Genomic DNA, 18,954 nt, shown 5'->3' with positions numbered 1-18,954 from the left:
TGATAGTAAATGTATAACAGCATGTACTCTGAGAGAGGAAATTAAAAGCCCTGACTTGACATGATTCGGACATAATAGAATAAATAACCTTAAGAGCACAGGTGATAGTTAAAATAGGAAGTGATAACTTTTTACGATTTATTTTAGTATTTATTCCCTTAGCAGCTTTGCTTAAGTGGGATTTTTCAAGAAAATTAAGTCCTATAGAAAATGATTTAAGACCTATTTTCTTATTTTTATCAAGGATGATACATATCTACTCCATTGTAGATGGCTAGGTAATTCATTGCTTATAATGGATGCCTTAGGCTCTGATCCTGGACAATCAACATCAGCATCAACTGGATAATTGTTAGAAGTTATCAGTTCTTGGGCCCCACCCAAGATCTGTTGACTCTAGAACTCTGAGGTTGAAAGCCAGCAATCAGTGGTTTAACAGGACTTCCAGGTGATTCTGATGGCCCCAACATATAAGAACCACTGCTCCAAAGTATTATGATAAATTATCCCCCCAATCCATTGAGAAAGTTTGACCTGGGACCTTTGAATGTTCTGCTTCCAGCTAGTGGAAAGGGAAAGAATGGATGGGGAAACCTCACTCAATTCTTATAAGGATCAGCCCAGAACTGACAGATATTACCTCTCCTCACATTCTACTGGCAGTAAGTTATCTTATGATTATCCAGTGTTACACTGGAAGTGGCTTAGATCTGCTCCTGAGGACCTATTAACAAATTTTTAGGCACTTTGTGAGCTACTTGACGTTCTTTTGGTAACTAAAATTGGCTATAGTTGGACCATCTACACCACAGAAATTAGCAAACACTAAAATCAATTTGTTTCTTTGTTTTCCCCAGAGCCACTTGTTAACATATACACATCACTGACCATATACAGGCTTGGCTGACCCTACTGCAGCTAAAATGACCCTCAAAATGGTCCTGCTTTGAACCAAATTTGCTGAGCCTTTATACTCTCACCTTGATCAGTCTTTGAATAAGGGCTACCCTGGGAAGGGCAAGTCCTTAGGCAAGGCAGATCACCACAGCAGACAGTCCCAGAAAGAACTGACGCCTGACACCTGAAAGATGTCTACTGGCATCTTCTTCACCATTTGGGACAAGAGTCCTTCCTTAAAGTGGACTCAGAGTCTTATCTCCATGTGTACCTCAGCCCCTCCTTCCAAGTGTTGCTAATAGGATTGATCTGGGGTGAGCCAGGGCAATAAGATACTTTTAATGTCCTCTGGAAAATTCTGGTATGCAGCCACACTAGATACTATTTAAAACAGTCAAGCCAATTGCTGAGATGACATTTTTTGTTTATTTGTTTTGCTTTCAATAATGTTTGCACTCTACGTCCTTTCAATGAAATTGTGCCTGGAGCAAGAGCCTGTATGCAGCAAACAATCAATAAAAATTTGTAGTGAGGTTAGTTGAAGTATTTAATTAAAATACCTTTGAAAGGAATTCCACCTAGAAAAGTTAATTTAGAAGTAAAATACAATAGAAATACAATAATGTATTCACAAAATAAATTAATAACTTGGTGAATTAAGTTACTGCAAGATGTTAATCGAATAAATAACATGCATGCTTTTCTATTAAAGAGGAAGTTAGAAGATCTGAGCTCGGAGTGGAAGGCGGTAACCCACTTACTTCAAGAGCTGAGGGCAAAGTGGCCTGGCCCAGCCCCTGAATTGACAGCAATTGGAGCACGTAAGTATGCTGGATCATTCTCTGTGGCTTTGGACATTTGCTCAAAAGCACAACAGTGAGATGCTCCTTGGGTTAAAGGGAAATGAGTTGCAATGCTGAAAATAGGAATAAACCTGGGTTATTTACAATGCAAAATGTCTTAGAGCTAGATTCCTTGGAAAGAGACTGATTGGGCGTATGGAGTCACCAAAGTATTTAGGAGTGTGCTCTCCAGAAATGTACCTACAGTGAAGAAAGACCCATAGCAGAGATAGCAGAAGGGCCTGAGGGTCTGCAGAGTGATTTGACTGCAAGAGGCCTCAGCCCACTCCACAGGAGCCTTAGGGCTGAGTGGGTTGTCCAGAGCCCTCCTGAATTGCAGGAACAGAGCTTGGCCTTTGTATTCCTGAACCAGCCAGCCTTTGTCCAGGGGCTGCCCACTGGAAGGAATAGGAGATCTTAGAAGAGTCTTCAGGGGCCAAAGGCAATTCTCAGTAAGGAATACCATCAACTATCAGTGCTTCCAGTCCGAGGGATAGGTGTGTTGTTCCTGAAGAGGGAGTCAGGGTAGAGCCTCCAAGACTAAATATGTAAGGACCCCATCTCAATGAATCCTATCTCCTTTAGATAATCTTATTCAAATATGCCTACACAAGGACTTCCCTGGCAGTCCAGTGGTTAAGACCCTGTGCTTTCACTGCAGAGGGCACAGGTTCAATCCCTGGTCAGGGAACTAAGATCCTGCAAGTCACGCAGTGTTACCAAAAATATAAAAATTCCCCAAACCACAGAAATACACACAGTCCTCCTAGCACTTCCCTCTGTTCCATCTGAAAACAATCTTAAGAGCTCTTCCATTTTTAGCTCAAGAAAAAGGAAAATGGACCATGACTACCACCAAGTAGACTTGGGGGAAAAATGTTTCTTCATTTAGCTATAGTTTTAACTTTTGTTTTTACTGCATGTTTTCAGTCTATTCTTTTTCACCTTCTATTCATTTCTTAGTAGAAGGTATGCATAAAATCTCATGGCAATGTTAAGGCTGGCTTTGAGCCCCATGGGCAAGGAGCCAAAAAATTTTTCTGCTATACCAATTCTATAATTAGATAGAACTCAGAAACATCTTTTTTTTTCCTGTTCTTGTTTTTTGCTTTCATTTTTTTTTCCTTTTCTACTTTTCAAAGATCAGATATTTGCAGTGTTTGACTATGGTTCTTAAAGTAAAGTTGATTTTTATTTCATATCAATTAGAAATATATCACAATGGAAAGATCACCCAAGGTAGCACAATGATAATTCAGTAGAAGGCATAAACAGCACTTAAGTTAAAAGATGCTCTACAATTTGGGAACAATGTGTCTTTTGTACCCCTGGGGTTTCTAAGAAGACATTAGAGTTAAATTTGATATCAGATACTTTAAAAAGATGCGTGAGCATTCTTTCTTCTTCCTGTTTGTTTGTTTGTTTGTTTTGGTCAATCTGGGACACTAAAATTGCTCTATCAGTGTTTATCTTCAATTAATTATATCAGGTTTATTTCTTTTTATGACCTGTAATTTTTGGTTCCCTCAGCACACATGCATAGTTTGTCCCTATATAATCATTTATTGGTATTTGTTCTCTAGCTTTCTCCTGATATTCAGTCTCAGATTCTCTAACTCTGTAAAGAAATTTGATTCCAATAATTTGTTTTTATTGAACTCTGACATAATTATGGGTTTATGCTCCTATTTAAGCTACTTTCACATGGTTGGAAGTTTTGAAAGGCAGGGCACAGAAATCTATTTAACCTGTAAAGTTCTGAGATGTGACTGTAACAGTTCTGTTGGAGAATAGATTCAAAGTTCCAGTTTTGGTTTCCAGAAACATATTTAATTCATCTACTTAATATCTATTGAATAACTTCTATGTATTGAACATTTTACTAGGTGCTGAGAATGTGGCATAGAGTAAGTTAAGTTCCCTTCCCTCATGAAACCCTTCTAGTTGACCTTTGAACAACATGAGTTTGAACTATGTGTGCAGAATTTTTTCAATAATAAATATTCCAGGACTACATGATCCATGGTGAGTTGAACCTGTGGCATGTGAAGGAGCTGCCTAAATGGCAGAAACATGAATACACAGAGCAGACTGGATTTTCAACTGTGCAGTAAGTCAGCCCTAACCCCAGTGTTAATCAAAGTTCAGCTGCACCCCGACTGGAAGAGAAACAGGATAAGCAAATAAAGAAAACAGATACTGTCTCAATATTGTTCAGAGTTACAGAGTTCAGTTCACAGATTGATATCAAATGGGCACTTGTTAAAGATGCAGAATGCCAGGCCCCACTCCAGACTCAGTGCATCAGAATCTACATTTTAATAAGATCCCTAGGTAATTCATTTGCCTGCTGAATTTTGAGAAGCACAGTTATGGAGAACAGGAAAGCAGGTTAAGAGGGAGTGAGCAGGAATGAAGGCATGATTGCCTGAAGTTGGGTCAATGAATCTTTTCTATTAAGCAAATACTTGAGAAAGCTGATGGAAGTGAGAAAGTGAGTGAGGTACACATTCAAGGGAGAGTGTTCCAGGCAAAGATAGGACAAAAAATAGAGGTAATGAGGGTACTGCAAGCACAGTGGGTCAACCTCCTGACAAACCAAGGAATGCTGATCCCTTTTGTGCGTTAGTAGCCAATTTTTATAGGCTCAAGACAAAGAAAATTCCTGCTGGAAGGGTGGCATTAGGTGATTTATTAGGGTGGGTATTTTTACCTAATATGGGGTCAGGGAGCTGGCCAGTTTAGGTGGGGCGAGGGATCTCACAGCAGTGATTGCTATGTGGCTCAGTCAGTTCTGGAGATGACTTTGGTATGGGGCTCCATATCTGTGGCCCTGGTATAGGGCTCCACAGAAAGTAAAAGTGTCAATCATTCAAGTCGTGCCCAACTCTTTGCAACCACATAGACTGTAGCCCACCAGGCTGCTCTGTCCATGGAATTCTCCAGGCAAGAATACTAGAGTGGGTTGCCATGCCCTCCTCCAGGGGATCCTCCCAACCCAGGGATCAAACCCAGGTCTCCTGCATTGCAGGTAGATTCTTTACCATCTAAGCCACCAGGAAAGCTCACTTGCTATTAATCAGAAAGCCAGCAATCTGGGGAGACAGATAACTCACGTCCCCAAAAAGCAATTCTGACAATTCTGCTCGGTCATGACAGTTTTAAGGGAAAAGGGGAAATAATCTCAGTTAATCATTGGAATGGGGTGCCAGAGTCCTTGCCATCCTTCACTACGTGCGGGCTTGGCGACGTCTTGTGGTTTAGATATTATCTTGTTCACACAGTTTGTTCACACGGTTTTTTTTTTTTCATGAGGTTACTGAAAGCAAAGCTAGAGAAGAGACCTGGTCATCTGTTAATTACTTATTCTTCATTTCTACTTCTTTGATCTATGGAAAGAACCAAAAGTTAGACAAGGTATTGTATGATCAAAAGATGTGAAAGATGTGCTCAGGCCAGTGATGAGTAGAGCTTGGAGGTGCCTGGTTTAAAGTTAGTGACAAGACACGAGGAGACTCCTGCAGACAGCTCTTTTCTGCCAAAAGCTGCTAATAAAATCAAACATTCCTTTTTCCTTAATGTGGTAGTTTAAACATCAGAATTAAGAATTGTTTAAATTTCTGGAAGTCAGGAATATAATCTGAAATAAGTACAATATAAAAAGGGGAAATATAATTTGTAATACAGTTCTGTTATCTGATTATTATTTCATGTACTATATTGTAATACAATATGATTCATCATTCATCATTGTAAATTTTTTTCCATTGTGCTCCTACTATTATTCTAGCTGTTTTTGTATATATGCTTTTCTCATCAAAATAATTGCCAAGTATGTATGGTTATACACAGTATTTTTAAGGTAAGGATCACAGGCTCAGAAGGGAAACAGATGAAGGCCACACAGCTGGAAAGAAATAGTGCCAGGATTATAATCCAAGTATGTCAGGCTCCAAAGCCTGTGTTTCATTTAGCTGTGCCTTGCGCTATCTCTCTGTCCAAGAACCTAATGGAAATTCTAGATAGGAAGGCAGTTAGCCCATAGTTAATGTTATTTAACTTAGTCTTAGATGTATGAGGAGTAAAGGTGAGAAATGTTTTTCTGTCTTCTCTAATTAAGGAGTAGAAGAAATCAGTTTACTGTATTCGAATTTCTTAGAATCAAAGAACTCTGAGCCTAGAATAATCATTGGAAGTACCTAGTTGAATGTATTTCTTCTGTATGTGTGGAAATGGAGGCCCAGGGACCTTTTTAAAAACACTAAACCAAGCTCCTTTATGATTTAATTTATGTAACATGATGAGGTGGTCCTGCCTGAGCTATATAAATTGTTTCAGGCTGCAAGACAAAGAGGCATACTGGAAAAAAAACTTTTTGCAGTTATTGCTTAGATACCTTAGATACCTTCTTGTTGTTTAGTCCCTATGTTGTGTCCACCTCTTTCCAACCCCATAGACTGTAGCCTGCCAGGCTCCTCCGTCCATGGGATTTCTCAGGCCAGAATACTGGAGTGGGTTGCCATGCCCTTCTCCAGGAGATCTTCCTAACCCAGGGGTCAAACCCAGGTCTCCTACTTGGCAGGTGTATTTGTTACTTCAGTTTTCTATCTCTGCATTAAAACACTCCAAATGTAATGGCTTTAAACAAGGGTTATTTACTTGCTTGTTATTTTGTGGGTCTACAGTTGGGCTGTGGTTCACTTAATAGGTGTTCTAAAGGTCTTGCTAGGGGCCATTCTTGTACATGCAGTTATTTGGAAACTCAGCAGAAACTAGATGGATCCCCTCAGATATCTGACAGCAGGCTGTTGGCTGGAGAACCTTGGTTCTTCACAACACCTATCATCCTCCCATAGGCTGGACTGGATTCATTATATGGCATTCTCAGGGCAGTGTTTCGAGAGGATGAGTGAAAGCTACAAGATGCCTTGACACCCAGATTCTGTCATTCAAACAACATCACTTCTGCTACATTCTGTTGGTCAAGGCAAGTTTTCAGTCCAGCCCAGGCTCAAGGGGTGGAGAAATAGACTTCACCTTTTGAAGGGAGAGCTGTGATGTCACTGCCAATGGATGTGCATACAGGGAAGAGATGGCTTTATTGTGGCCATCTTAACACCCAAACCATGATATTGAGGAAAAGGGAAGAAAGCGGAGGTGAAAGCATTGGTGTATGTGCAGAGCCCTACATCAGTGACTCTCAAACCACACGGTACATCAGAATCACCCATTTCTTACTAAAGCACAGATTGTGGGGCTTCAATCCGGAGGTCCTGATTCAGTAGATGTGGGGTAATGCTTGAGAATTTGCATCTCTAAAAAGTCTCCACGTTGTGCCAATGTTGCTGGTCTTGAGACTGCATTTTAAGAACCATTGCCATAGGCCTATGATCAATGAGGAAGGAGTTCATGCCTGTTTCCTGCCTGCAATGTAGCATGGAACTTGAGTGAGAGCCAATGCTGTGGACGCCAAAGAGAATTCCAGTTGTTCCAGCACCACCCCCACCAGACCTTTGGAGCTTGGAAATTCAAAAAGGTGTACAGCATGCTAAGCCTTAGCAGTATTTGCCTAGCAGAGCAGCTTAGACCTCCCTGTGGGTGGAATAGCCATGCTTATAAGCAGCTCCCCTCAAGACACTTGTAAACGATTAGGTAGGCAGGACTTTGCATGGGCCTGAAGGCCTGCTTGGCAGATGGAGGCAAAGAGCCGACAGATCTAGTTGTAAATGTCAGTGTGAATCCTTTCTTACCCACAAGCTGCTGGGTCTGGGAACATTCACATTCCACTATACCCAATTTAGCATTTCTGAAAGAAATTGCATATAGAACATGCTTTATGTCAAGACTCCAAATCAGGATATTGGAGTTCTTCAGATTTCCCAGGGTAATAACTGGGAATGAATGACCATTATATAAATAGACTCATAGAAGTGCCAGTTAATAGAGGTTTCTGGTTGATTAAACACTGGTAAAGCCATCTCTTCCTGTAATTAATTTTGGAGAGAGCCGTTCTCAAGTGTAATTAGGCAAGTGCTGTGTTGGAGGTCAAGAAGCCTAAATTCTAATCTCAGTTGTGCTACCAACTAGATAAGGGATCGATGCACTCTCTTTGTAGAGAGTCAGATAGTAAGTATTTTCAGCTTTGTGGTTCTTGGGATCAACTTTGTCACTGTATACTAAAAGCAGCCAAACCGTAGATAATATGTAAGTCAACAGGCAGGGCTATGTTCTATTAACAGGCTATTTACAGAAACCAGATAAGGGCAGGTGGGTCAAATTTGGCCCTTAATGGCCTACCCTTGGCCCCTCAGCACTTGTCCTTCTGGTAAACCCTTAGACTTCTGAAGGCAAGTACCTATCACTCTGTCCAGGCACTTTCTCTTGCCATAGAAGAAGCTCACTCACTTGCAGAGGATGTGCTAGAACAGTACTCAACCACTGATGGAGAGGAGTTGGGATAAATAGCACCCCCTCTTCACTCCTTGGGTAGGACAACTCCAGGGCTGAACACCGGAAGTCTTCAGTGAGTTGAACCACAGTTGGCTATAGTGATGACCTGTTTTATTAGCATGCTCTGTAGAGACTTCCTTCCCATTCCTATTCATCTCTATTCTTCCACCACAGCTTCCTGGTGTCATCTGCCAATTATTGTTGTTTAGTTGCTAAGTCATGTCTGACTCTTTTGCGACCCCATGGATGGTAGCCTGCGAGGCTCCTCTGTCCATGAAATTTCCCAGGCAAGAATACTGGAGTAGGTTGCCATTTGCTCCTCCAGGGGATCTTCCCAACCCAGGGATCAAACCTGCATCTCCTGCTTGGCAGGCAGATTCTTTACCACTGAGCCACCAGGGAAAACCACCAAACTATTCATATGGCAACCCACTCCAGTATTCTTGCCTGGAAAGTCCCATGGACAGAGGAGCCTGGGGGGCTATACCCCATGGAGTTGCAAAGAGTAAGGCATGATTGAGTGACTAACACACACACACAATCAAATCCTTGTTTTATAGTCTACTTCCAAATGAATCTAAATTAATACAAAAAGGCTTATAATTAGTGCCATGGCTGTACTTTTTACGTGAGTTTTGTTGTGATTCCCATTCTGTAGCTGAGAAAACCAAGCAACAGAAGAGTTTGTCCAAAGTTACCAAGCTAGTAAGTGGCAGAGTGGGTATTTGAAGATACATCTCTGTAATGCCAAAGCTCATGTTATTAATCAGAACAGTGTATTTCAAGCAGTGATTTATTCATCATCCAAAGTTTTGAAGGCTGTACTTAAATATCAAACACATATAACATTATTTCTACATTTATGATTTGTACTTCACTTGCCTCTCTAGAGTTCAATAAAGCATCCCAAGGCTAGTTCAGTTATCCTTTAAGTATCTAGGCAATTTGATGAAAATGTGTGGTTAATTGGAACTTAAATATAATCTTGGCATACTATTTATTTGTTTGATTTAAATTCTGAGAAAAAAAAATCATTTATTATGAAAATGACCTTTGTGTGTCTGCAGTGATCATGAGCTAAGGAGGGAAGGAAGTTGTCAATTTTTTCTCACATTCTTACTCCTCTTTTGGGTCCTCATCCTTCTCAGAAACACAAAAAGGATTGCCACCCAGACCCTTTCCAGTTTTGGCTGGGCTTCCAACCGTTAATTCTGCCTCAGCTGAACCTTTCAGATAAGGCTCATCAGTTTCAGCCAAGTCTTTCTCTGTTTCATTAACAGATGACTGTTTTATTGAAAACACTTAGAAAAAGGCTATACCATACTCGGTTTTAGAATCAAAGCCTCTAAACCTTAAAAAAGAGCTCCCTGAAAGTCTAAAATCCTAGGAATATGATTTTATGCCAGAAAATAGGAGGTCCCCTAATCAATTATGATAACAGGATAAGAAATGAATTTTTGACCCTTCCCAAGAGATTTCAAAGCCCTGAGCAACTACAAGACCCTCCAGCTCTTGGTAGGAATAAACTAATTAATTAATTAAATCTTATTTTTATATATCAATGAGGTGAGGATGCTTGAAATTACGAGATAGAAAGGAAAGTGACAACAGTAAAGCCTGACTGCTGAGTCCCCAGTGCTGCTTACGCTGATGAGAATGAAGTCTTCGGATGTAGGCAGGGGGAGTCTTTGGTTCCAGGCCAGGTTCCTCAACAAAGTTCCCTGGTTCACAGGGAGGGTATAACAGTGGTGTCCTTGTTAATATCCAAGACAGTGATCGATTGTGAAAACCGGAGTATTTAGATGTTAATTATCCATTTTTGTGATGATGAAGTTCCCTTTGTTCTTCCTCTCTTAACCTTTTGGCAGTTTTATGGCTTGGTTACCATCTCCGGTTAGGGCTGAGCTTTGGGGTCTGCACTGGCAAAGGAAGAAAAGCTCTCATCTATCATTTCTAATGCTTGTTGGCAGCTTTCCTGGAAGTTTCTGTGTGTTGGGGGTGGAGAGTGTAGGAGAAGGAGGAGAATAACATCAGTGGTTGAATAAAGTATTCTGATCATTGGGGATTTTTCAGTTACTCATATCCTGCATTTTTATAGAAATAAAGGGTTTATTACAGTTAAATTACCATAGCCTTCTTTTATTACTTAACTCCTTCCCAATAAGGACCTTTGCTGGAAATCATTATAGAATATACCGTAATGTTGTATTTCTTCTCAAGCTATTATTAAGGAGAAATTAGGACTCTTTAAACACATTCAGGAGAGAGTAGGCACCCCACAGTCTACAAAAGTTAGGCTTCTCCCTGTATTCCTAATATTTTCCAAAATTTCACTGAATCATTTTGAAACCAAATATAACTTAACCCTCAAAGAAAGAAGATTTCAAATGGAGGAAACTGTAATAGTTTACACTTAAACCATAGATTCTAAGATTGTGGCCTTTGAGAGGTCATTCATTCTTCCCCACTGTCTTCAGGAAAAGCTCTTTCTCTCTCTCTCAGGAGCAATCTTAAGGTTAACTGCATACTCTTAAAAATCAAGTGTGGGTGGCATTCCCCCACTGTTGTTATACTGGAAATCACCTTTCAACTGCCTAACACAAGTTCCAGTTACTGTCTAAATGACTTTCTGAGTAGGAAAAGTACATTTTGACATTATTTGAAGTTTGTTACCTAATCTCCCTTCAAATTTCGTTTTTCTGGCACAGATCATGTGAGTCCCCATAGCCTGTGAACTACAAAAAAATGCTGTCTCAAATGTTTAAACCTCTCTGTGTCTCAAGTGTTTCAACATCTCTGTGCCCCCGCTTCTAACATCCCAAGTGTGTTTTCCATACTTTTCTCTGTTGTGGGCTGCAGAACTGGATCCAGTTCCATAATTGCCATTCTACTCACAGCTCAGTTACATCACAACGTCAGCATTCCCTTTTCTTGCCTTTATATGGTGATACCGTTTTGCCTGCTACAATGTTCTATTGGCCCCTACTAAATTTGACAGCTATTTGAGGACCTGGGTTTTTTTTTTTTTTTGCCACATTTTAGCTTAGCCAGTCATGTCTTTCTCTGTGTGTGTATGTGTGTGTGTGTATGTGCGTGCTGTCATATCTGACTCTGAGAATCCTTGGTCTATAGCCTACCAGGCTCCTCTGTACATGGGATTTTCCAGGCAAAAATACTGGAGTACACAGGGTTGCAAGAGTCAGACACAACTGAGTGCACATGCATGCCTACTAGTTAACCAAACGGAGGTGAAGTATACGAGAGGGATATATGACTGGAGGTTAAGAGAGAGGTCCAACCTAGAGATGCAAATGTGCAATTTTTAGCGTAAAGTTGAGTCATGAGGTGGTACTAGTTAAAGCCAAACAGTGACTATAGAGAGAAAAGAGAAGACACCCAAAGACAGATCCCTGAAGCACTTCACTGGTGAGAAGTAAGGATTATAGTAATAAGTTCTGAAGTTGGAAGAAAACCAAGACAGAAACCTGGAAGCCAAGTGAAGGAAGTGAGTTAAGAGGAAGGAATTGATAAACTGTGTCAAATGTGCCCATAACTCTAATAAGAGAGGGCCCGAGAATCACTCTTGAGTTTAGCGAACTTGGGGAAGGTGATAGAAGGATACAATGCATAAATTCAAGGAACCCATATATCCAACAGTTCACTCAGTGTCTGCACTCAGGTGTCCCCCAGACTCTTCGAATCCACCATGTCCACAACTGAACTAGGGAGCTTCCTCTTCCCCCTTTTCTTGTATCTCCAGGCAAGAATGCTGGAGTGGGTTGCCATTCCCTTCTCCAGGGGATCTTCCTGACCCAGGGATCAAACCCAGATCTCCTGCATTGCATGCAGATTCTTTACCATCTGAGCCACCAGGGAAGCCCTTCTATTTCTTATCTCAGGCAATAGCAACACCATCCAATCAAGCCAGTACTAGTAAGTGATCCTGGAGGGAGACCCCCTTTTCCCTCACTTTCCTCATTGAATCAACCACCAAATCTTACTGATTGCAGTAATACTTGAATATCTTTGAAGTTATTTTGTCCATCTGCATCCCTTCCACCACCATCATGGATGCCTGGCCTCCTAATTGATTTCATTCACCTCTCTCTAATCCACTCCCCATAAAAACATATTCCATAAAGAACAATCATGCAAAGTATAAACCTCATTCTTTTATAATTCTGTAATGGTGCCCCCACTGCTTTTAGAATAAGTCTCCAAATCATTAACATGGTCACCAGGTCTTAGACGATGGTTCCCCTACCTACCCTTTTTGTTCCACTGTCTGACTTTTTCTTCAAAGTCCAACCCTTCTGGCTTTCTTCAGTTCTTTTAGCAGGTCTGCTTTTTCCTGGGCTCAGGGTTTCCACACCTACTACTCTCACCTGGATGATCTCTTTTCTTATTCATCCCTTAGATCTCAACTGCACAAGCTCTTTCTTTGAGCTATTATGTGACAAGGTATATCTTTTCTCTTTCGTATCCTTGCCATTATTTTGATTAACTATTTGCATCTTTATTTAATTTTCATTTGCTAACAGACTGTAAGTTCCAAAAAGATCCTATTTTATATCTTGCTTATCAAAACATGCCCTTTTGTGTACACAGCTTTTATTCAATGATAAGCATGTGATAGTGTTAAACTCATATATTTTGAACAGATTAACAGTAATTATAGAGTTGGATCAAGTTGGATCAAGTACGTGATCTCCTTTGTAATTATAATGCCAGAGAGACTAAGTGCTTATATGGTTGTCCAACTGTTTAGGAGCAGAATCTGGACTCAAGCCCACTTCTCCTGAGTTTGGTTTCAGTGCTTGTCCATATTCTTACATATCTCAGTTTGTTTTTTGGCTTAGACATAGCTGACAGATACATTCATTTGCACATCCTCAATGGTAAATCCTAAGTTTTTTTTAAAGGCTGCAGTATTGATCAAATAGGGCTGTGCTGTGGATTTGATGCAAATCTTATAGCCTAAATCATTCCCATCTCATTCCTTAACTCATTCTTGACTGTGCCTTGATATCCAATTTGAGAACCTCTACTTTATAGTCTAACATCACATGCTATATTCCTCTTAACATTTATACAGTTTATTTCCTCTCTCGTCTTCAATATTTTAAAGAAAATATGTTCTAATCTCCTTTTCCAAAGTACTTTCCAGACTATGATGAGTTCATTAAACAGATATTCCATGTAGCTATTCTAATATTTATGCAAGATTGCTAGCAGCACTAACTCTACCAGTGCCTAAATTGAATTATAACCTACCATAGGAGAAAAGTCAGAATTTTAACACCTTCAGTTCTTGCTTTTGGGATAGTTCTCACAACTTCAAAAAATTATTGTTATCACACATTAAAAGGCAGAAGCTAAATAACATGCCACTAGAAAAGTGGGAGATTTTATTAAAATAAAGTAATTGCCACTGTCGCTTCAGTTTCCCAGAACTGTTCTTTCTTCCTGAAGAAATTTATGGATAAAAGATATAAATAAACTTCCTATGTTTACTATGGATTCTAAGTACAGGAGGTAGTTTTCCTTCTCATGTTGAAATGAGTGAGAATGTTGTTTCCTTGATTATTAGTATTTTTTATTGGAGTATAGTCGACTCAATGGACATGAGTTTGGGTAAACTCTGGGAGTTGGTGATGGACAGAGAGGCCTGGCTTGCTGCAGTCCATGGGGTCGCAAAGAGTCGGACATGACTGAGCAACTGAACTGAACTGACAGTTGATGTACAATGTCATGTTAATTTCAAGTGTACAGCATGGCAATTCATATGTGTATATATATATATTTTTCCCCTCAGATTCTTTTCCCTTATAGGTTATTATAAAACATTGAGTATAGTTCCCTGTGCTATATTAAAACATTTAACACTATGATTTGGTGATAAGCGTTTTTGCTTGCTAAATCCAACAAGACCAAAATAGGAGCCCTATTATTTTTCTTCCTGATCCTTATTTGTTTAAGGTAAAACATGCCTCTTTTTTTTGAACCTGCACTCCATGTTTAACAAATAAGGACAGGACTCAGAACGGAAGCGTGCACTCAGATTTGAGGTTTTTTTTCTCAAGGTCAGGACCCAGTTTCACAAGAAATTTTATTTTTTCCTGGTACAGCTGACATCCATTCCCATCAGCTGAAAGACAAACTTGTCTAATAAAGCTTTCAGATTCAGTTTGCTCTCTGCATACAGCTTGAGGATCTCTGGAGGTCATTCACAGCATGTGCTGCAATCCCAACAGGGAGAAGTAATGAAAAGATTCTGGTTAAAAAGCTGACACTATCCCTTCTAACCTCTTTGAATGTGAATATAATAAGCAAGTTTATAGACACAAATCTCTGTGATTCTGGGGATTTCCATCTTGATCTCTGACTCCAAGGAACATTTGAATGCATGGATTTGTATCTATTATCTGGGTGAATAAATGCTTCATATTGAGCATATTGAAGAAAATGTGCTTTACAACAAAGATCTGATGTAAATCAGGCAAAACAACATTGTCACTCCATGTTTAACTCCCTTAGAGGGTCTCTGAGGTCTCACAGTCTGGTTCTATTCCAGTAATACCTAGGTATATCAGAGCTTTTTTCAAAAATAATACCTGCTTTCATTTCGATTATTCCCCCTGGCTTTTGCATTGACCCGAACACACCTAATATTTATCTTAGAGTAACATGCATTAATGCCTTGCTCTGTAGCAGGCATTTTGCTAAATATCCTTTATGGATTGTTCCACTTAATCTTACAACAGCCTTATAAGATAGGTTCCACATGAATTCCTTTTTTCTCTATTTTGTTTACCATAGGAGGAAAGTAAAGCTTACAGAGTTGTTATCACAAAGACTGTCATATCCTAAGGAGGCACAGTACAGCACTATATCTCCCTAAACTCCATACCTGTCCTTAAATCTTTATGTGAAACATACTTGGTCTTAGTAGTACAGGTGATGTAATGGACTCCAGAGACTGTGGAATCGACTCTATTGTAGCATTCATACTTTTGTAATGTATTTTCCAAGTGAATTCAAGAAACATAGTCCTGCTTATCTCTATTTCTTCTCTTGTATGACATCCAAATCTTATATTAAAGCCATTCAGGTGAACTTAAGTCTTAAACAACAGCACCCTTGATGCTTAGTACTAACCTTGTAGATATTGAAATGATTTCAGTAAAAAGCAATATATAATAGCTTTTTTTCTCTTTTTCTCTCCTGGAAGATAGGGCCATGCGAATGGGGGGAAAAAATAAAAAGCGTTGAGATGGTAAACCTGATTCTCCCACAGTGTTACTATTGAGCTTTATTTATTCTCCCAGTTCTATATCTGTCAGCCCAAGGTCAAACAACCAGTACAGTGGCAGAATTATAAAAAGTAGATCTGGGAGAAGACCACAAGGCACTATAGGTCTAGTGCCCTGCTACAGTTCAAAATCAGTTAAAGAAATCTATTTAAACAGTGCTTCATTTCATGTCGTCATAGAGAATACCACAACCCCCTTGGTAAACCCTTCTCAGTGTACATGTTCAGAGGTGACTTTCCGAAAATACCGCATAGTCTTTCCTTTGTTCAGTTGCTGTGGTGAATAAGTGGACCCCACTCTTTGGCATGAAATAATCGAAATGAATATTGCCTTGGACTTCATCCAACCAAGCACACAAACCAGAAACCTAGGGTTCATCATCTCTTCTAGAGATCCTCCCTTCTGCCCTCACTGCCATAGTTTGGTCAGTCATGTCTGACTCCTTGCAACCCCATGGACTGTAGCCGGCCAGGCTCCTCTGTCCATGGAATTTTCCAGGTAATGTCATAGATGCCCCAACAATATGTCCCCATACCTCTTTTTGCCGCCACTCATCTCCAATTTCAACCAGTCCACTGCCCTCCTCCTTTTCATGCTTCACATGGTAGGTCTTCTTAAGATTTCACTTGAAAGGAGTTAAATGTTTAAAAAGCACTAAAACCCACTGGACTAGATGATGTTGAAACTTCCTTGAAAATAAAAGGTGAAGTTAACAGCCTTGTTCGAACTCATCAAAATGGATCTTGCTGACCCCTCTACTAGCCAGTGGCCCACTTAAGCATGCTCCTGCTGCTGCTACAGCATGCTCCTAGACCAGAGTGTATTTTTCACAACTGGATAAATCTGGGGCATATAGTAAAAGCCAGTGTGAGAAAGGCAGTGGGTGCAAGTGGATTGAAATGGATGAGTGGGCAGAACTGAGTGGGCAGAAAAGAAGAGCACATACTCTTTATACTCAGAATAAGCCATACTGAGATGCATGCTCGAGGAATACATTGGCAGGAGCAGAGGAGCTAAAGGAATAAGGCGGGTCAGACTGCCATGTGAATATCAACAGAAACAAGTCATGACTACAGTGAGTGAAGCTGGAAATGGGGAAAATAAAATGTTGAAATCTGTATGCTGGTAAATAATGAAAAGCTTTACAAGTTTATAATACCTACTTTGATCTTAAAAATATCTTTCAGGAATGAAGATGATCTTGTTGCTGTAGTGGGGGAACTGTATAAGCAGGGACTCATGATGGAAGCTTCGTTATTCCTATTTCTAGTCTCTCCTTCTAACTATTAATACATTGGAGAAAATAGGAACTTATTCACCAAATCATAGCATACTGCAATTAGGAGATGCCTTGTGAAGTTTGGAAGCTGTAATTTGGGACAACTTAAAAATCCTTATTTGTATAAAGTAAGTTACTAGTTTAGGAGAATTTACTATTTCAGTGAGAGGTAAAGGTTAATGACATAAATCACTTCAAGAGGGTTTTAAATCAGGGGCTGGCAAATTTTTTTTAATGTAAAGAGCCAAATAGTAAATATTTTTGGCTTTGCAGATCAGAAGGTCAACTCTATTACTGAAGTACAGAAGCATTCATAATCAGTATATTCATAGATTAATGAATGTGATTTTGTTCCAATAAAACTTTATTTTCAAAAATGAGTGGTGGGTTGGATTTGTCCTGAGGACTATATCTTATTGACCCCTCTTTTAGATAAAAATTTACAGATAGGTTCATAGTAATTAAGAAAGATTATGTGGATTGTTGAATGTGTTTCTCCAATCCTTTTAAAGCTCCTTCCCAAGAGAAAAATATTTATCAATAGTGTTTCTAATGCTTACTTAGAAGAAAGAATACCACTTGCCCAGCATAGAATGGAAATTTGTAAAGCCTTCATAGTAAAATATAGAGATGGTGTGAAACACTTGGTACAACTATTAAGGTTCCACTGTCATTTGGAAAACATTTAGGGACTTACATAAATAGAATTAAACTAAATTATTTTGTTCGCATTTTGGGAACATTTCCTCATCTCAGCAACAGAAGCACCATAAAAGGAAGATTTTAGGGTTATTTTTTTTTACTATTATTATAAACATATATTTTTAATTATTGAGGTACCCTTATGTAGATATTATTAAGTAGAGGTAATAATTTCAAAATCATCTGGAATCAAATTACCGCTTACTCTTGTAGGGATGGCAATGTTATACATCACTTCTGAGCTTGTTTTGAACATTGAAATCACTGGCACACTTCTACAAAGATAGAATGGTCTTCCAAAGAAGTATAATAGATTAGCAGAAAAGCCCTATCATAATGCCACTCAACTGACTACCACTTAAATAATGAACTAGTTGGAAAGAGATGAAGTATGTAGTTAGAGTCAGCAGGAGATGTCACTCTCAGAGAGATGAGAAACCATTTTCCAATATCCTCTCAGTTACTGGTGGAATTCTTTCTCCAACTGTTAGTTGTCATTTTACGTACTGGAAAAGAACATCTTTTAAGAGAATTAGAAGACAAGACACAAACTGGGAAAAAGTAGTATTAGCAAAAGACACATCTGATAAAGGACAATTATTTTAAAAAAGACCAAAAGAAAAAAAAAAAAGAAAAAACCTCCTAAAACTCAACAAACAGCCTGATTAAAAATGGGTCGAAGACCTAAACAGACATTTCACCAAAGAAGATTGACACATCATATTAGCATATAAAAAAATGTCCCACCTATAGATCATCAGGGAAATGCACATTAAAATAATGAGATAACACTGCCCGCCTATTAGAATGGCCAGAATCCAAAACATTGACCACACCAAATGCCAGTAAAGATGTGGAGCAATAGGAGCTCTCATTGATTGATTACTGATGGGACTGCAAAGTGTATTAGCTCTTTTGGAAGACAGTTTGGTGGTTTCTTTACACTAGAAAACATACCATACTTTTACCATATAATCCAGCAATTTTCTGCTCCGTGGGATTTTCCAAAAGAAATTGAAAACGTATATCCATATAGGAGCCTGGACCTGGATGTTTCCAGCAGTTTTGTTCATAATTGGCAAAGCTAAGAGGCACTCAAGATGTCTTTCAGTAGGTTAATGGATAAATAAACTATATTACAACCAAGCTAGAGAATATTATTCAGCACCAAAAAGAAATGAGCTCTCAAGCCATGGAGAGACATGGAGGAAACTTAAATGCTTATTACTAAATGAAAGAAGTAAAAACAAAAAAATAAGTGAATCTGAAAAGTCTACATACTGTGTGATTCCAACCATAGGCTATTGTCTAACAGATGAAAGTATAGAGACATCGAAAAGATCAGTGTTGCCAGTGGCCCTGGGAACGGCATGGGGTGAGATGAGCAGGCAGAGCACAGAGGAATTTTAGGGCACTGAAAATACTCTGTATGATACTATAATGATGGATACATGGCTTTATACATTTCTCC

At 39.3% G+C, this 18,954-nt stretch overlaps 1 protein-coding gene across 7 annotated transcripts in view; it reads left to right on the top strand.

Moving 5' to 3' along the window:
* DMD (dystrophin) overlaps positions 1–18,954 on the top strand; it is a 2,261,655-nt gene that overhangs the window by 1,537,603 nt on the left and 705,098 nt on the right. For all 7 annotated transcript variants that reach the window (XM_070462101.1, XM_070462106.1, XM_070462102.1 and 4 more), the window contains one exon: positions 1,610–1,718. In XM_070462101.1, coding sequence (XP_070318202.1) covers positions 1,610–1,718 — 109 coding nt within the window. The remainder of the gene's footprint in view (positions 1–1,609; positions 1,719–18,954) is intronic.

This window comes from Odocoileus virginianus, chromosome X (assembly GCF_023699985.2).
Source record: "Odocoileus virginianus isolate 20LAN1187 ecotype Illinois chromosome X, Ovbor_1.2, whole genome shotgun sequence".
Classification (NCBI taxonomy): Eukaryota; Metazoa; Chordata; class Mammalia; order Artiodactyla; family Cervidae; genus Odocoileus; species Odocoileus virginianus.
Note: the sequence above shows the minus strand (reverse complement) of the source record. Positions and strands in the feature narration are given on the sequence as shown.